This window comes from Protopterus annectens, chromosome 6.part0 (genome assembly GCF_019279795.1).
Source record: "Protopterus annectens isolate FY-2018-M chromosome 6.part0, PAN1.0, whole genome shotgun sequence".
In the NCBI taxonomy this organism is placed as follows: domain Eukaryota; kingdom Metazoa; phylum Chordata; order Ceratodontiformes; family Protopteridae; genus Protopterus; species Protopterus annectens.
Window position 1 is genome coordinate 583,496,956 of NC_056737.1, and position 23,088 is coordinate 583,520,043.

The 23,088-nt window shown below is 36.9% G+C and overlaps 1 protein-coding gene across 1 annotated transcript in view; it reads left to right on the top strand.

Moving 5' to 3' along the window:
* The window catches only part of MDGA2 (MAM domain containing glycosylphosphatidylinositol anchor 2), a 4,933,289-nt gene that overhangs the window by 3,849,393 nt on the left and 1,060,808 nt on the right, over positions 1-23,088 (top strand). The window contains exon 10 of the mRNA XM_044074257.1: positions 10,271-10,419. Within this exon, the coding sequence (XP_043930192.1) occupies positions 10,271-10,419 (149 nt within the window). The remainder of the gene's footprint in view (positions 1-10,270; positions 10,420-23,088) is intronic.

Below are 23,088 nucleotides of genomic sequence, written 5' to 3' on the forward strand. Positions count from 1 at the left end.
ACAGATCATGTCTCCTAAACCTGATAGACTTCTTTGAAGCAGTCACCAAAGTCGTAGATGAGGGTAAGGTGGTTCACACAGCCTATCTAGATCTTGCCAAGGCTTTTGACACCAACCCCCACTCTGGAATTATAGATAAACTCACTAAACTAGGTATAAATCCCTATGTCACAAGATGGGTTGCCAACTGGCTCACTGACAGAATACACACTTTGAAGGAAGCAGACTCCAAATCCAACTTCAGAGCAGTGACAAGTGGAGTACCACAGGGTTCAGTCCTGGGTCCTCTCCTGTTTGGTATCTACTTCCCTGAAGTACAGGCTAACACAGAAGGTCTTTGGCTAATGAACTTCGCAGATGACTGCAAACTAGGAGCCATAATTGAAACTCTTAACAATATGGACATCCTACAAAAGGGCCTCACTGAGACAGATGCCTGGTGTCAAAGACATGGCCTCAAGCTCAATGCCAAAAAGTGCATTGTCATCCCCTTTTGGTAAAAACTCTGTACCCATGAACTACCACTTAGGTGGTAGTCTACTTAACACCGCAAGTGTGATAAGAGACCTTGGGACATAGGTGGAGTAGTCTCACCTTTGATAATCACATCGCCACAGTAGTCAGGAAATCCTTCTATGTGGCACACCTCATCACAATAGGTTTCTCATCCAGGAAAAAAGAGGTAATTGTTCCCCTCTACTCATCACTCATTAGACCCATTATAGAGTACAATGCCCCTTTTGGTATGTACCTCACAAGACATCTACAACAGCTGGAAAGGCAGCAGAAATACCTCACAAAGAGGATTACTGGCCTCAAACAGATGCCCTATGCAGACTGTCTCAAAAAACTCCAGCTTTACTCTGATGCATATCGCCTACTTAGAGGGGATCTCTGCCTAACATACAAAGCTATATCAAACCCAGAGCTGTTGGACATGCTCCACTTAAAGAAATCCCAGTCCCTCTGAGCTACACGCTCTAGGGACCTAAACTTTGTCACTACAATAAACAGAACATGCTGGAGGGATAGATTCCTGTCCCAGATCCATACTCTGGAACAAACTACCTATCTATATCTAACAAAGCTCCTCATTAGCACTCTTTAAGAAAAATCTTGATGATTGGATGGGAAATAGGAAATTCACCCCGGAGATCACTTCTTTGACTCTGCTCCACAGGGGCACAGGAAAGTAATTTTATGGGGTGGTGAAATCCAGGGTACCTTTTTGGCTAGGCTTATGTAGGCCCTAGGGCCAATAGCCTAGTACCTACCTATGAACCTATGAAGGCAAGTTCATAGGTTCATAGGTTGGTAGTAGGCTATTGGCCGTAGGGCCTATACAAGCCTAGCCATAACAATTCCTTGGATATTTCTTCCCACAATATTTACTTCCCTGGTCCCGTGTCTAGCGGGGTGACTGACATGATCCCCGGGGTGAATTTCCTATCTCCCATCCAATCATCAAGGTTCCTTTTGAAGAGGGCCAAGGAGGCGCTCTGCTTGACATGTATGAGCAGTCTATTCCAGAGTATGGGGAGTCTCTGGGCCAGGAACCTATCTCTCCAGCATAACATCAAACAAGTTAAACATCAAGCAAGTAGCCACCAGCTACACTGTAAATGTATTATTCATGACATAGAGAGAGAGAGAGATGAGGAAATAGTGTTAAATGGAGAGAGGAAAGATTGTGGTCATAGAATGTAATAGAAAAAAAGAAAGAAAAGACAATTGCTCAGGTATTCAGTTAGTATGCTAACAATAAGAAATGTGGGGAAAGGGGTATTGGTCAGTCAAAATTAAGTGATAAGAAGAGTGCAACAAGAATTATTTGGATTTGAGTAAACAGATACCATTTTGTCTGTTAGAAGTTCCTTCAAAAATTGGGTTTAACAATCATGCTATGGAGCAGTAGTTGGAATTGCAATATAAGCTAAAATGAAAGTCAGAAGTGGTCATCATCTACCCTAAGGAGTTTGCAGATAAGTGATAAAGATGAAGAAGCGACGGATGGATTGCATGGGGGATTTCCATTATAAAGGATTATGAAAAGGTTGACAGACACGAAACCAGCTCACAAACAGATAATGGAGCAGTTATATAGTATAAAGAAATAGAAACATTAAAATATGAAGCCTTTGGAGGTAGTTGAGGAAGTGAAATATCTAAGAGATAAAAGGAAGATGTCTGGACAACAGTTTTGGGTAATAAAGAGAAGAAGAAGAAATAAAGAATGAAAGGCAGAAAAGGAAGGGAAGGCAAGTCAAGCGTTGGATATGAAAAATGTAAACTATGTGCATGTGTTGTAATATCAGTAAACTTACTATAGTGGTAACTATGCATTTTTCCTTTCACGGAATTATTTACTTACTAACTGAAGATGTCAGGATCGAGCTTGTGTTGGCATCCTGACACTTTTCTATGAAGCTCTGCCAGCAGTGTGATATGTTTTGTTAAGAGCGCTGCAGTACAGCTGGGAATATCGAAGTATTGCAGATGTTTTTCGGAGACTTGCTCTTATTTTTCCTAGTTTTCATTTCTGATGGGATAAAAATAATGGAAGCACATTCATATTCACTTTTGTAATCTAATCAATATTGCCCTGGGTGTTTTATTATTTTAAATGGCATCTTTGTTCAAACAGTTACTGTTAAGTTCATACAACGATGAAATAGGTTCTATCTGTGAGTTGTACTGCTGCTGGACTCGTGCTTGTTTCAGTTAATTTTTATGAATGGCAGGAAAGGGTGTGTTTTGCTCTGTGGAAATCGTTTCTCAATTATGTATTGTTTTCTGGTGTTCAAGCCAAGATTCAGTGTTAGTTGTGCTGTTCATTTCTCTGAGCTATCCAGAATATTGCAGACTCTCCCTGATTGGATTTTCACACACACACACACACACACACACACACACACACACACACACACACACACACACACACACACACTCTCACGGAACTTTAACACATTACTGTTGCATACTTCATACATGAAACAATGCCCGATTTCATTCCTTTGTCCAAGAGCAACTCTGTGTATGAAAGTGTGTGTGTGTGTGTGTGTGTGTGTGTGTGTGTGTGTGTGTGTGTGTCTAACAATGTGTGACACAGCTTTTGTAAGGATCACTATTTGTCTGTCTGTCTAGCATCTTATCCTTTGCTGACTGGATTAGTCCCACTTTTCTATTGATGTCTTTTCAGGGAAAACCAGAGGTAGTTTTTGTACTACATAACGGTGTTCATGCCTAATGTGATATTCATAGTTAATTTTCAAACAGATCCATAACATTGTTTAATTTTCTCCTCTCATTCCAAGCAAAAACACTTTACTCATACACATACTGCCACTTAAACCATAATCAAAAACAATGGTGCACCACTGTGAACCAACAATGATAACAGTAAATGTGACAATAAAATGAAAGTATTGAAGTAAACAGTTTAACTATATATAATCAGTATCAAAAAAATATTATATCTCCCATGCTGTTTGTGACTTCCCAATTGTGTTTCACAATGGCATGGAGGAGGCCACACAGCCCCATCAACATCTCTGTCATGTGGCCTTCCTGATGAAGTGAAATAAGGGTAATCCCTGTAATGATTTAGAATTCCAGCATCAGAAGTTAAACCAGTAACTTAGACATTACAGCTATCACTAGGAAAAAACACCCAAGTCCTCAGAATTGCTTTCATGGACTGAACTGACAGCTATAATGGAACACCCAACTCAATATCAAAGGTCAGAGGGCATTTCACAGAAAATTACATGGATATCATGAAGCAATTATGGTAAAACCACTGAAGGAAACTTTACAACAATAAAACAACTATGAAGGTAAATATAGGGAACAAATCACATTTAAGTAGTTTAGGAAGTTTTGAACAACTTGGCAAGGGAAGGATCGGGAGAAAGTTTAAGAAAAAATAAATAAAACTTTCATGATCTCTATAATATTTCTTTAATGAGAGAGAAGGCAGGAAAACAGTAATATGTTGAAAGAAAAGGAAAACATAGAATGAAGATAAAATGGCAGGAAGAGTTATAATCAGCTTTGGAATAGTAACAGAAACAAAATTGCGTTGCCCATACAAAGGTTCAGGAAATGGAAAAACAGATCATATGTAAAGTGGAAAAAAGTCAAATAACGTGTTTCCTTTGAAAGGTTTGTGATCCTAGTTATGGGCAATATTGTTAGCAACTTAGGTATAGAAAGAGTGCAAATGAATGGTAATAAAGGGTTGAAATGGGATGTAATAGTATAAACTCATAAAGTAGCAAATGCATAGAAGAAAAATAAGCACTTTAGATGATAAGGTTGAGAAGGAGGTTTCATGAATGAGAAGACGTTCGAATAGAAAGTGATTGTAAGTGAGGAACATACCTCTCAACCTCTTAGAGCAAAAAATCTGGACAAAACATTAATAAAAGGGGACAAAGGCCCAAAAATAGGGGCGATTTTTAAATATTGCTCTTACAAACTAAGAAAGTTGATAGAATAGCAGGTTTTACATTATCATGAATTTTCTGAAGGGTATGAAGTCTGAAACCTCAAATGTCTGTCATTATTTCCTAACTTCAGTTTGCAATGATATGCTATTAATTTGCCAGAAAACCACAATTTTATGAAAAATGGGCCAATAATATGAGGCACAAATCTGGACATTCTGCAAAAATCTGTACAGTTGAGAGATATGGTGAGGAAACATATGGAATATGATGGACAGGAGATTTTTGCAGTGAGTAGTTGATGAGAGGATATTTTGTACTGACTGAAAGGAAAATGATGAGGTGTGTCTACAGAAAATTGGTAGCTATGAGCCAGTAGTCAAGCACATTTAGGACACAGAAAAGTGCAGGAGAATATCAGCCTTTTTATTCGTTCATAGATCTATGGAATGTTGGCACACATTTATCTTAAATGTATTTGCTCTTAAGGACAAAAACATTTATTTGAGATACATATCTGGCCACATTAACCATATTGCTTTAACCTTTGAATGAATGAAAAGGATTGAAATATTTTTTGCTTTGCTGCATTCTAAAGTTTTCTGAATTTTTGTCAAAAGTGTAGTTGTAAGGATGAAGAAAAATAATTTCTGTTACTTACCTGGAATGTTCAGAGTCTTTATGACAATTTTGGAAGTAAAGGTTATATAGATTATTTCCCCTGTGTGATAAGCCTAACCCAAACCCTGCCACTAACCCCAAACTTACATATTACCTTACAAAACACCCTATACCTAACAGTACCACTATACCAGTCTCTCACCCATCTCACCCACATATTTCATATAAACACACTGACACACATACACATACACACACACACACACATACACACACACACACACACACACACACACACACACACACATTACATGTAACCCCTTAGCTAGTTTTTAGTCAAACCTTAACCCACAAAGACTTGCACATGCATATGCATTTCTACCCCAATGCAAAAACTTTTTTTGTAAATCCAAAAACTACAGGATTAGTAAAAAAAAGCAACTTCCTGCAAGTAAATGGCAGACACTATAGGCAATGTTTCTGTTCTCAGACTGATATTTCCATTACTTCAACATAACTGCATTTAATCAAAAGCACATATCGTTTCACTTTCCCAATAATAGCATATTTAGCAAGGTAAACAGTCACCATAAAAAATAAAAAGTACATTAGGAAGACGTATTTGTAAAAACAGCTAAAGGAATCGAGTCAGGTTCACTTACTGAAGATGAAAAATGCATTTGATTAAGTTATAACCAACAGAAAAATCTTCATATTGATAAATGTATACCTTAATCCAAGAGAAAAAGTTTGATAGTCATGCAAAATAGAAATGATACAGTCATTCATCAAACACAGAAAAAGTGGAATTTTCAAGCAAACCAGAAATGAGAAAATATAGGGCAGCTAATGTGTGATCTAATGTTAACTAGAAAGTTCAACGTTTGATAATAGTAGGAAATATGCCATGGTACAGTGGTTGTGTACTGCATTCCAGCAAACATATACATGAGTTTGAGACCTATGCACTTAAATTATTTGACCACCTATTTCTTTGCAAAACCAGACACTCTACACACACCTGTTGTAAAGACCAAAATTTACGCCAACAAATAAACAAGACCTGCCAGAAGGATAGGTTGCTAACATAGCATATTCCAGACTTATGTAATAAGTTACCTGTTCAGGTCAAGCAAAGTACTACTTTGTCTGCCTTTAAGGCTAGTCTTATGACTGGATGGGTACACACACATGTACACCAGAGTTATTATGTATGTATTTGCTAAATTTGGTAATGTACTTAAAAAGGGTGGCAAGAACTTTTAATGTCTCTGCTTAAAGTTGGACTTAGCTGAGCATCTTATTGTCTCTGTGATTGTTTACTGAAAAATAAGACTATCAAATAATAAAAGAACAAACAAAGAAGATTTAAAGCTTCTAAATACAATTAAATTCAATTTAGCCATATATAACAGAATTCAGTTTTATATCCCTTTTTATGTTTGGTTCATTGATGACTTGTTTTGATGTGTGGAAGACTTATGAAGATTTAGTTTTCTTTCTTGGAAATCTTAATAAAGATGCAGAATTATTGGAAATTTTCACACAAAAGTGATACAACTTTAATATTTTAAATATCTTACTAGTGAAGGAGGAAGATATGTTAGAAACACTGATTAGTTACAAAAATTCAGCTAGCAACTCTTTGTTGCATTTTAACAGTAAGAATCCCAAACATCAAAAGCTTTGGGTGGTAAAGACTATGTTTATTGGGTTCAAGAATTTAATGAGCCCTCTTTGGAAATAAAAAAAAAAAAAAAAGAGAGAGATCTCTGGTTAGGGGGTATCCAGAACAATCACTCAGAATTATGAAAGCAAAAAGAACACATTGTGATTTCGCTGATTGGAATTAAGCAATGTGTTTAATGCACAGTTCGGGCTCCCCTGCCAGTAGAAGCATTTTGGACAATAATTGGAGATTGTTTTATGCCAATGATGAGATTTTGAATATGGGTGGCCACAGTGGTGCAGTGGTTAACGTTGCCACCTCACAGCAAGAGGCTCTCTGGTTCGATCCTCAGCTGAGGTGCCTTCTGTGTGGATTCTGCATGTCCTTCCTGTGGTTGTGTGGGTTTCCTCCAGGTGCTCCTGTTTCCTCCCACAATCCAAAGATATGTTGTAGGTGGCTTGGACACTTTAAACTGGCCCTAGGCATGAGTGCATACGTGTGTGTGCCTTCTGTGGAAGGTTGGGTGCTGGGCTGGCAACTCAACACCATAAAACTCCACTGCCAATCATGAGCAGACAGACAATCCACTGTGGTGACCCCTAACTGGGAAAAGCCGAAAGAAGAAGATGAAGAGGACAATGAGAATTTGAATATACTAGAAAATAAAGCCATATTTGTGAACAAAAAAGCTGTAATATTAAGAACATATTAAAAGGAAACAATAACTCAAAAAGAAAAGTATACAAAAGATGGGAACTTTTAAATGTTATAACTGTATGATCTGCAGATTTACTAATGATGGACCCAGTACCTATTATACCAATGCTTAATATGCCCTGTCTGGATCATTCACCTGGAATTCTGACTTTGTGGTATACATTGCCATGTGGTCTTCCTACTATGACTTTTATATAGGAAAGACTGTGCACAAGCTCAAATAAACACATACAAGAACATTAGGGTTGTTAAAATCAAAGACACTTTCAATGCATCATTTATCAATTCTGAAAAAGTGCACAACTTTTAAAAAGTTTATTTTTCAAGTTTTCAAGTCATGCAGAAAGTCAAACAAGGGTAGTAGAGAAGATTACTTAGAGCACAAATGGCATATTGTTTAAATACAACCAATGTTTAAGGTTTAAATACTTCAGCAAATTTCAAATGCAATTTACAATGGTTGACAGCTTTTAAGTGTTAGGTCGTATGATTTTAGTTTTATCCTATTATCTCATTTATAATGAGTTTTAAACTCAAGTATGTAAGTCAAGTGTAGTAGTCTGATAAAGTCTCATTCCTTGTGATAGTGTTTGCTAACAAAAGTGCTTACTATTTGTATTTTATTGTTTTATTGAAGTACTGTACCTTGCCAAGATTTATAAGCAAGAATTTTCCAAAATATAGTCTGCATTGACAGCAAAATGTCAACATGCAAGCAAGCATTGACATGTCAGTACACATGTGTGGGGAATACCCTCTCATAATGAAAACAAAAAACATTGTAAAAACAATGCTTTTTAAAAGGAAAAGTATGACCCCATTTACGCAAAAGTGCACTTAAACGAAAGTACACTTTCGCGACTACTGGTTTACCAAACTGGAAATATCAACAACAAAAACAGTACAAAGGCATTTTTGCATGGAGACAAGCCCCCCTGCACCCCTCATGTGGAGGGCTGTGCCCCGACCACCCCCGCTACTTTATATATACTAACTCAGAGATCCCACTACAGTGGGGAAACAGGTATATTCCCTTATCCCCACTGTAGCATGCTTAGGTGCTGCAGTGTTTTTTTGTGTTGTTGATATTACCGGTTCAGTGAACTGGTAGTCGCAAAAGTGCACTTTTGTTTAAGTGCACTTTCTTGTAAATGGGGTCGTATTTTTCCTTTTCAAAAGCATGAGCTTTCGATAAGAAAAAGTACGCCAATATGTGTATACATGTATATATATATATATATATATATATATATATAGGTTTACTATCAGATTCGCGAACGTCACTCGGTCGAACGTTGTATAGACGAACGCATAAGGTCGGAAACACAAATGTCGAAGGCAGTAAAATCAATCGAGGAACGGTTTTACCATGGGTCGAGGTAGGTGTACAGTATAATACCCTACTACAAACATCCTCCCTACCTCGACCCATGGTAAAACCGTTCCTCGATTGATTTTACTGCCTTCGACATTTGTGTTTCCGACCTTATGCGTTCGTCTATACAACGTTTGACCGAGTGACGTTCGCGAATCTGATAGTAAACCTATATATATATATATATAGAGAGAGAGAGAGATGGAAGATGTAAATTTGGTCATCAAAACAGATATACAACAGTGGGGGTAAGATCTCTTCAATATCCAATTTGGGAAATATGGCCTAGCTTCCGTTTTGTTCAGTTTTGGAGATGAAATCTTTAATAAGTAGCAGGGATTTTGGGGAATCAGCTGGACTTGGCAAGCTACCTCCAAAAAATGTTTTTAACTAGCTTACTCTGAGATTATCTCTCAGAGCATACATATTGACATGTCTTTCTTTACCAACATTAACAGTATCAACATTTAGGAGTTTAGATTATTTTTAATACACACACACACACACACAAATATGAATGAATGATACAAATGGTGATGTTCTGTATGGGTATATAGACTTAAATGACAATGAGTTAGGTGCAGGATGCTCTGTGATTTGGAGTGTATCTTCTTCCTGGGAGCACAGTCTGAATAAAAGACTCATTGAACTTAGCTCACATCCACAACATCTCTGCTATTTATCTGTCATCCTATCAAAGCTAAAGAAACCACATCTGTTTCAGCTTTAAATAGCATGACATAGTGAAGCTGAAGCATTCTTCTAAACTGAATAGGTTTCTGCAACTTACTGCAGGGCTTTTTTCAGAAATATATTATTTAGTATGTTTGCTCTGTAGTAATAGTAAGCACTGATATGTATATTAAGATCATGAATAATTGTTTCTAAGTTTAGGTTCATGTGACATAAAAAGCATGCAGAGCAGTATAAAATACTGAAAAGGTATTGTATCAAATGTAAACAAATCAATTCTATGTCACTTCTTTTATGGGACTTATGAATAAAGTAGTGCCTTATAAGTGTCATGAAAGTCATACAAGGATTGTAAATTACTAAGGGAACTGTCAGACTTTCAAAGCTTTGGAGTGTTGATGTGTACCTGCCACACAAAGACATCATCTTTTTTTATTAGCAATAAAGGGATATTTACTTTACTTGGTCCAACAGTATAATGCTATTCATAAAAAAGGCTTTCCCATAGGGCTGTTCTTTCAGTTCATCCAGAGTTTGTCTATAGTCTTGAAAATTGAAGAGGATCATGAGTATTTTATTTTGCAGCAAAATCTCTTCCAGGATTCTGATATCATACCTTAATATGCGATAACAAAATAGTACAATATACTTTGAAACTATCACAAATAAAACTTGAACTAAGTAAGAGACTAAACTGAATAACCTTGTAATTATGAACAAGTTTTATTTTCTTACAATTTCCCACAGGCAAAGCTTATCCTCCAGAGTTTTATTATGATACCTACAACCCTCTGTGGCTTAACAGACCTCGGACCTACACCTACAGTCTGCAATGGACTCAAATGAATCCCAATGCAGTGGACCGCATTCTTTCATATCGCTTGAGGTACAAAGAGGTAAGTAAGGCTCTAAAAAGCTGCATTCTGTTCTTACGTCATAACAGCCCTTGTGGAATGCATGTACTTTGCCCTCTGTTGCTTTTGTTTTGCCTTAGACTTGAATATGTTTCCTCAAAGGTTTTGTAATTCTATCAACTTGGCTTTGTCACATCCTTCTCAGCACAGAGAACTAATTCACACAATTCAGCTCGATGGAATTATTGATTAGATGCATACCCCTTGGAGGTTTCTAGCAGGCTATAGTTATCTCCTGGAAAGGTTATATTGCAGAACTAAGAATGATGTCATACCATTCACAACCACACACTTTCTTTTAGTTTCAGATTCTGAACATTTGGCATACATCTTTTTTATTTTATGTTTTATTGGATGAAGTTTTTTAAGCTCCACGAGCTTGATGAATCTCCTACCTGGACCTATGGCTTGGATATGCATTATATCTTTCAGAGGGGGAATTGCAAGTTGGGGGCAAAAAAATGTAGAGATCAGAAAAGACCCCCTAACAATAAAACAGTCTAGGCTTTTGAAATATGAGTATTTAATTAGATTGGGATGTCTTTTTCTGAATTTGCATGAGAAGTACGATTATAAGCTTAGATTTTCACTTTTTTGCTTTTTTATAATGCTTTGATTTTTTTCTAGGATTGTTCAGGGTGTTGATTTAGTATTCAGACCAAGGACTGTTCCGATGGCATTTTTAAAAGAACGTATCATACATATTCTGTTTAGATTTTTTTTCTCTAGTGCTGTTCACTGCCAGTTGTCTGTGTGGTGTATTTAGTAACCTAAAGGAATTTCTATTTCAACGGCAGTGTGTTCAGTTCTCACTTGAAGCATTTCACTGGATGACAGTAGTACTTGCATTCATTATAAGAATATGGGAGTGTTATACAGATGATGAATATGTTATGTTCTGTTTCCATACAAACGATTGAAAAGGACATTAATTAATTAAGCATCACATTTGTTTCCCACTGCCATTTCAGATTACATTCCAGAGGAGTAAAGCAAATACTGGTTAGCATTTAGAACATAACTACAGTTAATGAAGTGTAGTAATCTGTAGATAAAGAACAATGTATTCTTTTTTTTTTCTTTTTATGTGGTCTGAGGAAAGGTATGATAGTCCATGAAAAGTCCACTTTTAAGTTCTTTTGATTATGACATTGACTATGAAACATGCATATTCATTGACTAATAAATGCAGGTCCTGATATTCAGAGCATCAGTGTATTGCTGAGCCTACATTTCTGAGTGATCTGGAATACTGTAAGGGTAATGCATTTTCTGGCATAGAGAAGAGGGACATTGAAGTGTATTAGGAAACTAACATCACAGTGCATAGTTTTGGAGGAAACACTTCTCAGGATCACACTAAATTATTTAAGACAAGTTTCACAGTGGTGTTTAGATCCATATTATCCTCAGGAGAAAGACAAAGTGTTCATTATTTTACAGTCCAAAACAATGGGCATAATGCTCATATTGCTCAATTGTCTGGAATTTCACAAAATGCTCATATTTTTTCACTCATATTTTGGTCTTTTCCTCATAAAATTTCTGGGTTTCTGGCAAATTATTGAAGACTTTAGACATTAAATAATGACAGACACTTAAATTTAAGACTTCATATCCTTCATAAAATGCATGCTACTGCAAAACTTGTTCTCCTACCACCGAGAAATTTTTAAAATCTGTCCATGATTTTGGGTATTTATTACCCATCATTTGGAGTATGGCACTGGTAAAGGGGAAGCTGTCTGAGCTACCTCTTAAGCTAGCTATATTAAAGGCAGATATGGAGCACCTCAATGCATGCTGGACAGCATTACAATTTCTATGGCAGTTTTAGTGAGAAAAAATATATCTGTTCTCAGACCCCATCAGTAGAGCAGAGGGAATCATAATTTTGACAATTAGGTCTTCAATATGACATTTACCCTGAAGAATCTATAAAATGCTCTTTTGCCAAGGAAGCTGAAATTTTTATAGAGGGTTAATAAATGTTTCCATCACCAAATGTAAGTGCCAGATTTATTCACTGCTGGAACTTTCCAGTGATGGGTATTTTACAGGAATTACATTGCTAAATCGGGTCATTGTTCTTACGTAAAGCATTACAATCTATGTATACCGATGATATTGTATTGCACATTCATCCCTGTATTTAAAATAAAATAAACATGTAACTGGTATTTTTAATCAAAACTATTAATAAATGTCATCAAGGATGTCTGAATAATGGAATTGTTTCCTATGAATGAAGCTGACTGCAGATGATGAAACAATGCAAACAATGTCCATGATGTCTATAGAATTGAACTTTTCTCGTACTCTGTTGGAATTTCCCAGTAAACAAATGCCAATCAGTGAACCAATCAGTCATGTCATTATATTTACTCAATAGGTGCACATGGTGTACTAGTAATGACTGTATATTCCTCTCCTCCACTCTTTTACATAGCAACTCCTTATTTTTGGAAGCTCATTACAGTGCTGATGACAAATTGTTCAGAAATCTCAGAGTCCATACTCCTTGAAATACCCTTTTTAATACTTACTGTTTCTAATAAGCCATTCTCTCAACCTGTAGGATTGCATGATCATGCTAATGCACATGGCATGGAAATTCAGACTGAGGCTGTTTTGCATGTTATCTAAGATAAATTGAGAGTCCGTATGCACAATTTCCTTAATGGTATTCTTTCTTTATTGATTCACATAAGTAGAAACCTTTAATTGTTTTGGGGATTTCCTGGATTCTGACATCACTGCACCTAAAACAGTTCTCAAGATCATCCACTTTTTCTGTAAATGTCTCACTGTATTTTCCAGGATGGATATATATTTCTGTGTTTTCTTTCAGTCATTACTCTTTAGAAAGGAGGCTTATGAAACCCTGCTCAGTATATCCTGCACTGCTACTGGTCTTTCCTGCTGACTAGAAGTTGTACTGAGATAGGCCTCAATCTCATGGGTGAGCTTTGATAATCCTTCAAATATCAAGATAATCCTGTTTTCTGGTGTTAGCACTTTACCATGATTTAGCAGAGAGTCTGCTTGTATGATACTCATTCTTTTTCCAGCTGCATACACTGTAATTACCAGAACTAGAAGTGCAATGTTGTCAAGGAGTCCCAGAATGGGATTATGCTGCCGTCATGAAATGGGCTGGCCACACCTCCATTATATCTATGCTTGTGTCATCCAGCTTGGGCGATGTCCTTTTCTTTTTCCCTATGATACTTCTGATAAAAACAGTCTGTACTCTTTTTGGACATGCCCATGTATTGTATATTGTTACAAGACTTGAAAATCAGCAGCTTAAAGCCTTGGTTTAGCCTTCACATGGTGCATTTCCCTACATTCCCAAAATGCCCTGATCATTATAACCATGTTTTATTCTTCACCTCTCTTCCTCTAGCTACTCCTCTTCCCTATATCTTCCTCTTTCTCTTTATTCGCTCCACATTACTAACTACTCCATTCATCTATTACTTTACTTCATGTCTTTATTCTTATACATGTACAGCCTTCTAGTGTACTAAGTACTGCTACCATACTAATAACAAGCTATTATATCTCTATGTTTTCTTTTTTCCTTGCCTATGTCTATCTCATAACAGTTTTAAAAAAGTTTGAAAAAGAAATCTTTTTGGTGTAACTATTTTTATTTCTTGCCTCTTATTTTGTATTCTGTACTTACTGGAAAGTGTAATATCTGGTGCTTTTCTTCTCAGGACTAGGCTGTAAAGCAGCTATTATCTCAAAAAGACTATCCTGGTATACAAGTGAAAATGGATAAATATACAAATAAGAGTAGTAGACCTAGATCAGGTACTCCATTAATCACTGTCCTAATTCCAGACATTATTCCTCTCATCAAAATCCTGTGTGTCCTACTGTTTAGCCATACAGCAGTCCATTTTCTCTATATAGATTGTACCCTGATAAGCAGAAGTTTTTCAGTAAGCATCTTATGATGTGAAACAATATTTGTTGCTGTCCTGGAGATTGTTGTTTTCTTAAGACAACATCACCCTTCCCTCTGGCATTGACACCAGCAAATTTCTTCTTAGTGCTGTTAAGCTAATATGCCTTTAATTGGCTGAGTTTTTCTGCACCCCCCCAAACAATGGTACTGCAGTTACTGTTTTCTATTCCTTAAGCATTTCACTACTAATCATTGAAATTTTGAAGATCTTCAGATAGAGGTATTCTTATGCTTGTATACTAGCCAAATTTATAAGTGCAGTGGGATATACTCCATCTGTTTCTTCTATTTTATCCTCCCATAATTCAGCAAGTTCCATCTCTACCTCTTTCATCCTGGTCCTTGAGTTGACTAATGGATTGGGTGCAGGGAAGGTACCTTGATGCTTTAGAAGCTGGCCGCCCACTATACCCTTTGCAGGATACAACCAGTATAGCTAAGGAAGCTGGCCGCCCACTATACCCTTTGCAGGATGCAACCAGTATAGCTAAGGAAGCTGGCCGCCCACTACACCCTTTGCAGGATACAACCAGTATAGCTAAGGAAGCTGGCCGCCCACTATACCCTTTGCAGGATACAACCGGTATAGCTAAGGAAGCTGGCCGCCCACTATACCCTTTGCAGGATACAACCAGTATAGCTAAGGAAGCTGGCCACCCACTATACCCTTTGCAGGATACAACCAGTATAGCTAAGGAAGCTGGCCGCCCACTATACCCTTTGCAGGATACAACCAGTATAGCTAAGGAAGCTGGCCGCCCACTATACCCTTTGCAGGATACAACCAGTATAGCTAAGGAAGCTGGCCGCCCACTATACCCTTTGCAGGATACAACCAGTATAGCTAAGGAAGCTGGCCACCCACTATACCCTTTGCAGGCTACAACCAGTATAGCTAAGGAAGCTGGCCACCCACTATACCCTTTGCAGGATACAACCAGTATAGCTAAGGAAGCTGGCCGCCCACTATACCCTTTGCAGGATACAACCAGTATAGCTAAGGAAGCTGGCCGCCCACTATACCCTTTGCAGGATACAACCAGTATAGCTAAGGAAGCTGGCCCACTATACCCTTTGCAGGATACAACCAGTATAGCTAAGGAAGCTGGTCGCCCACTATACCCTTTGCAGGATACAACCAGTATAGCTAAGGAAGCTGGCCGCCCACTATACCCTTTGCAGGATACAACCAGTATAGCTAAGGAAGCTGGCCGCCCACTATACCCTTTGCAGGATACAACCGGTATAGCTAAGGAAGCTGGCTGCCCACTATACCCTTTGCAGGATACAACCGGTATAGCTAAGGAAGCTGGCTGCCCACTATACCCTTTGCAGGATACAACCAGTATAGCTAAGGAAACTGGCCGCCCACTATACCCTTTGCAGGATACAACCAGTATAGCTAAGGAAGCTGGCCGCCCACTATACCCTTTGCATGATACAACCAGTATAGCTAAGGAAGCTGGCCACCCACTATACCCTTTGCAGGATACAACCAGTATAGCTAAGGATCCTGCAGCAGTGATTTAGAGAGGTATCTGTGCCTCTAATGTGCCTCTAATGTAACAAATTTTTAGGTGAAGAGAGTAAAAAGGATGATAAAGAGAGGCACAGTTGTGGAATTTAAGAAGAGGTAGAAAGAAAATACAGAACAATGCAAAATCATAAAGTTAGGAAATTATATTAATCGAGCATGAAACATATGATTATTTATTTTTTTATTTCATATCCGTTTTAATACTTTTCAAGATTTAAAGGTTTCAGTACTGAGTCTTATATATTATGGTCTGACTCAGAATATATGTTCTTTGATTAAAGAGTTATGTTTTGACAATCAGGCTACAGACAGGTGGCTTGTTTTTTTCATTATTACATATATGCTGACTTAATTTGCAAAGCATCATACCATGCATGACAAAAAGTGATATTTAAAGGAATACATCTTTTATCAAGGAAAGAGTGACAAATACAAATCTTGCACAGTATTTTCTGTGCATTATAAATGGAGTGCTTTCCTTATGCTGTTATTTCCCTTTCTGGGTATTGACTTTTATACTAAAACACAAAGACCTGGCATGCAAAGTATAGTAAAATTAGACAATAACATGATGGCATGGCTCTTACATTAATAAACAGTTTACAACTCAGTTGATATTGGCCATTTCCTAAAGTTATGCACTTAATTTCAATGGAAAGACTAAATCAAAATTTAGTAGTAGAGTCCTTGCAACATGCCACTTAATGAAACAAATCTATTTTCGGAGGCATAGCCGGTCATAATATTATTATTTATTTCAGTACTATGTTTGCTGTAAACGGGTACGTCCAAATGTTCAAGTTTTCTGGAAGATTTTCTTTCTGTTAGTTCTATGCACAATCTACATTAGGGGCAGTTTTAGATAAGGGCTGTTTCTGTGTGCCCTAACTCTGGGGCATTTCAATTTTGTGAAATGTATTACTGTCCTGATAACATATGAGGTTCTTCAGCCACATACAATACAGGACTGCATGTAATGTCAATCTCCCCATCTGTCATTAGGTGCAAATTCCCCTGTGTGAAGCCTTGCATCACTGGTAAATAATGAAGAAATAGGAGACTCAGGATAGATCGCAGAGCTACCTTAGTCTTTAGATGTTACAGTGATAAGACAGCTTTGTGCAAAGCTATGTTCATTATGTTTACATTGGCAACTCCTAAACCATCTTGCTGTATTAATGCTGAGACAAATGGTACAACATGTTTCTACCAACAGACTATGATCTGCCATGTTAGATGCCTTTGACAAATCCAGAAAAATTCAGGCAAAAACAACCTACATTTTACTTTTGTAGTATAATACATAGTTAACAAGTCTTAAAAAAGACAAGTCTGTGTCTGCTCGAAAACAACAGTTTCTGAGAAGAAATGCTTTTTTCTTCTAAGCTGCACTTTAGCTGTTGCTGAACATCCTTTGTACTTTACTAAGTGGGTTAATTATGGTTATACGTTCTTTGCTATCTTCTCTGCAAATTATTTTCATTTTGAATGGAAATTGTTTTCCTTTTCTCCCATTTTTCAGGGACCATATCTCATGTGGACTCCTCTTTAAAAATAATTATTTAGTGGAAGATAATAAATCCGCGATGGTGCAGCGGTAGCGTTGTTGCCTCACAGCAGGAGTTTCTCCTGTTCGATTCTCGGCTGCAGTGCCTTTTGTGTGGAGTCTGCATGTTCTCCCTGTGGTCGAGTGGCCTCCGAAAGACATGCGTGAATGGGCGTGCCATCGCTGAAGACTGGGTGTCGGGCTTGGCAACTCGGTACCATAAAAAAAATAATATGTGTGATGTATGATATGACGCAGCACTTTACAAAGTTTTTTTTTTTTTTTTTCTTCCTGGTTTTTATTTTTTGGATTAATGACGCAATTTTTATATGGAGCATCATGTTCAGATAGTGTATATATTTGATAGTAATAGTAGTGAATTATGTGTGTGATTTTATTGTATTTTGAAAATATATATCAATAAAAATTTATTATGGAAAAAAAAATATATATATAATCTACTGCCCATCATTAGCAGACCGGAGTTCCGCTGTTGTGACCCCTAACCGGGAAAAGCCAAAAAGGCAAACATTAAATGGAAGGTAATAAAAGAAATAATCATTAAGGTAAATGCTAGAATGCCTTCTTTGAAGCTTTACCATGATTTCTGACATACTGTTCAAAACATTTACTTAAAAGATATCAATTAAATTTCTCGGTTCTCTTAAATCTCAAGTTATTATTTAAATCGTTGTGATCTGCATCGAAAGTACTACCTGGTTCCACATATATATTTAATGTGAATGGCTTTTTATTTATATGTAAACCTTTGCCAAGTGTCATTTTCACTGCTTTCTAAACTTTGGCTACTTCCCATGGGCTGCTCATCTGTAGTGCTTCATAGCAGTTTATTTTACTAAACTTGCCTGAATCTAGCTTTTGTTTCCTGTGCATATGTGCTTACTCTTGATAAAGTTTTCATCAGAAATCATGTATCTTTTCAGCACTAGATCATATCTGTCCGTCAGTGGCATCAGGGAATTGTTAAATCTTTTCTGTAGTTCATTATTTGTGGAGGTCCAGATTTATCCAGTATATTCTGAAGTATTGCATTTATCATGTATTCAGAATCTTCCAGGGAAAGCATTTAATACAGCAGAAAATAATAATGGGTGTGATGCTTATTTAATACATAACCAAGTATTTTTTCTAAAGATTTTTATATGCTGATCGCCTTATTCTGATGTACCAGACAGATTCCGAGCCGTGCCACAAAGGAGCAGAGGCCAAAACCACAATGGTTCCAGTGACTATGAAATTGCTTGGAGATTTTGTTAGTTTCTAATCAAGTATATTATTAGCTTCAGTTTTAACATCCATTCTAGTTGGAGAATTAAAGAGCTACTGAAAACTAAGTAGCAGACATGCATTAATGTTTTCATAGTCAGAATTACTTCTCCAAGGTACAGTATGTTGAACTCAGCTAAGTGAATCAAATCTTTTATTTTAAAGTGCTGTTTATCATTTCATCTGGTTTAGCATGCAGCAGATAAATTCTACTGTGATGTTTTTAACAGCACTGACATGAATGATACTGGATAAGACTTCTTCCCTTATTAACTGGAGGCAGAAATATAACTGTTAAAGAATTGTGTACAAATACATCTACCTCTCTTGCCTTCTTTCCTAGATAGTCCTTTCCATAAATATAGCATTTTTTGTATTTGTATGTATGCCTTCAGGCAGGTTCTTGAGACTAGGAGCATGTGACGTTCTGTAGCGGATAGCCCATATTGGAAGCCAGATTTTTTTTTCACAAAGACTACTGTCATGGCATTAAGATGCAAAATACGAAGATCTTAATTTTGTTCTAATGTATTTTATTAACACCTGTTTATCCTGTTATGTTATTTCCAGGACTAGACCTGCTGTCTCTGTCTGATAATGCTGTTCTGTTGTAAGGACTTCAAAGTTACTTAATATCAACACTTTAAAAAGATGGTATTCTAGTTATTTGACCAATACTATAAAGACTTGTATTAATAACATTATTGAATAGATCATCTTATGGGGAAAATCACTTGTGGCATTTGTATTTAACCTATTTTTTCATAAAATACACTTAAATTGTGATTAGGAAGCATTCCAGAACAATTAGAGTTAGATTGCGATGCTGTTACATTATACAGGGTATGACATGAACTTAAGATACAAGACAGCCACTGAATTATTTTCCTGCTGGTCCTATGTGTGGGTGGCCATTAAGTTCCAAGAGGCTCTTGGTATGTTAATGACTGACTTGGAAACAGCACATCATCTTACTAATTGTGCAGTTTCACAAAAGTAGGTCAGATTGCCAAATAACAGTATTAAAAAAGAGTAATTCGAAATAGCCTTTTGGAGTATGCACTTTATGTAGAATGAAGATCTGTCTATATGATTTGTATTATATAAGCAGACAGCTTTAAGTGGAAGCATGTTCTAGATGCTTTTAATGCTTTTCATAAGTGAAAAAATGGTATTTCTTTATTTTAAAATTCAGATCTCATCAGTGGCCTAAAATACAGAATTTTATTATTCTAATGTTACGCAGGTATTTGGCATTCCTATGGCTGTTTCTGTTGTTTTATATGTGTTGATGTGCCTGCTAGTGTGTAGTGTAAAGATGATGAATTAAAACTGAAAATAAACTCGCTTGTATTTTACTGTTGCGTCAGTGATAACATTTTAAACACCATTGGTATGTTTTAGTGTATTCATAACTTTAACTTTAATAACTCATAAACAAGATACAATTGGGTTTAGAAATCGGAAATTCTCAACAGATTGGTAATCTCTATATTGACAATGAAGAACATTCTAGATTAGTAATTTCTCCATTGACAATGAAGAACAGTATACCCTTCATGGATAGCATAATCACAGAACCATAAAGTGGATTGTTTCTTGGGAAATTAGCCTTTCTTCACTGAATTGCAGACTCTCACCCACTGCATTAGGAATGTATCAATTCTCCTAAAAGTCTTCATGCTGAGGAGAACATTGGAAGTTTGTTCTATTACCTTATAGAGTAGTACACTGCCATCTGGTGACCATCATATGCAGCACAGAGATTAGAAATATACATCACCAAACCATACAATAGTAGTTTGTTTTATGTTTACACTATTTGGAATCAGTGATGGTGTTTAGGCATCTGGAATTATAGTTTTCAACACAAAAAAATATATATAATTTTAGCCAGAACGTATTCCTCAAATGATAAAAGAAAACCTCATGATGGCTAATATCTGATCTTTAACTGCAACAGTTAAATGAAAAGCTATTTTAGAGTTCACACTTGACCCATCTATCCATCCGATGCTGTTGAGCTGTATCCAAATCTTATAGTCACCTCATGAAAAGCTGTAAGACATCCACAGATATTACTAGGCAGTTGGACACAGAAGTAGATTGCCAGACTTTTCATCATTTAGATTCATAGATGTTCTAAAGCTATTGAGTCTTATGATCATTTACGCCTTGCCAGTACCCTCCATTGTGTCACATCTCCTTTCATACCAGACAGTCCTTCAGTAAATTTGTGGATACCTTTCCAGTCATCTAGGCTGTGTTTAAAGGAAGATAGTGAGTTGCACTGCTTAACATGCAGGGAAAGTTTATTCTGAAGGTTTGGGAGGAGCTAGGTTATAAACCTGTCCCTCCTCCTCCGTATTTTATTTATCTGTTGGTGAAGATTTAGGTTCCTGGTTCTAGAATTAGGGGAGCCATTTGACTTGTGCAGCTACAGGAGTTCCAGGGCCAAGACAAGCAGGCCCCGAGTAGTGTAATAAGTGAAACAAAGATATCTTCTCAAAAGTCTACAAGACACTGAATAAAAGGATAGAGCTTCCAGCCTTTCTCAATAGTTCCAGGACATTAACCCTGTGATTTTTTTTTTTAAGAACATTGAGGGACATTCTAAATGTTTGATGTGTTTAGTGAGATAGATCTCAAAGGGGGCTTTGTATTAAATAACTGGTCTGATAAGTGCTGAGTGGGTATAGGATGAATCATTGAAAGCAACCTTATTGAAGTCCATTAACTAAACCTAACCATTTGTAAAATGGTCTTTCGGGGGGGAGGGGGGGCAAGCCCTGCTGCTATCTCCATGTGGGATACTGAATTTCCACATCCCCTAATACTTAAATATACCATCTCTGTGATTGCACAGTAGCTGGGAAATGGTAAAATTCCTCTTGTCTTTGCTATTCAGTCATCTTGCATAAATACCAATCTCCCACTATTTTGTTCAAACTGTATTCTGTTCAGTGGCTTTACCAATCACAGAATACATTCAGACTGATTACCTTTTGACCCATGAAGCAGCTACCCTGCTGAGTATAAGGGTGAAATTACCTCTTTACACCTTTATGAGATTCATTTGGCAATTATCTGAACTATATAAAATGAGTTCCTGATAACCAATGTTACATGATTAAATGAGAGGGAACTGTCAGCCTAACTTTCTTGGTGCCTGATTATATTTTCATTTTGGAATGGTGTGTTGTCTGTACAGTGTGATGAGGGGAGGATTTTTCTATTAAAAGTGATGATAATGCATTTAGTTTGAGCCCATTTCATTACACTGATGATAATTTAACTTGAAGATTTTATTTCCGGGAATGTAGGTGTCAGCAGGTGATCAACATTAAGCTCCTACCCCCACATTCACTGTCATCTTCCAGCTTTGCTAGCCAGAGATATTGGCTCTCTGCTTGGAGATCTGAGAAGTAAATGACTAAAAGGTGAGGTCCCAGCACCAAGCCATGAGGGCTCAGCACCAAGCCATGAGGGCCCAGCACCAAACCATGAGGGCCACTTTTATACTTTCTGATGAGGCACCTGCAACCCTCACAATGTGAGTTCTATCTTTCAGACAATTCGCTATCATCGTAGTACATATGGATCAGTTTTTTAATGCCAGCATGGAGAATGGTTTTGAAGGCCTTGTCCAGGTTAAGATATGCTGTGTGTACCAAATGATCACCATCTACAGTCTCTATAATAGAATAGGAGGCATCATTTTGCATAAGTTTATGTGAATGTAGGGTAATGTTTGTTAGTTTTCTAACAAAGCTAAAGAAGGATTTATGATTATCTTTTACTTCAGATGCCAACCTAAGTCCATAGACTTCTTCAGTGAACCTGAAAGTGCTATTTATGTTTTTTTTTTTTTTTGGTAAGGCTTGTGATACTTTCCTTGAGAAAAGGGGTTGGATCTGCTATATTTCAACTATTTTCTTTCCTTTGTTGTAGACTTGTATTGTATAGGACCACTAGGGTTGTTTGCTTTTGAATTTCTCACAATATTTGTTTTGGGTAGGGACTTCTATCTCTATACATTTTTCTGTATGGGTGTAGAATTCCTTAGTGAAGGTTCTGGCTGCCTCTGTGATAATTGCTTTTTGTTGGTTGATTTGTAACTTGTGAAATCTTTTTTTTATTAGTTAAATTCCTGTTTTACCATGCTTTCCAGTCAGTTGAAGCCTTGTATAATTTGGGACAAAAGCACTTAATTTGGTCATTTTTTCTCAGTAAAGCTGATTGCTCTGAATACTTTACTTACTGGCACTTCTTGTTGCTTCTGTCCGTACAGACTTTCCAAGG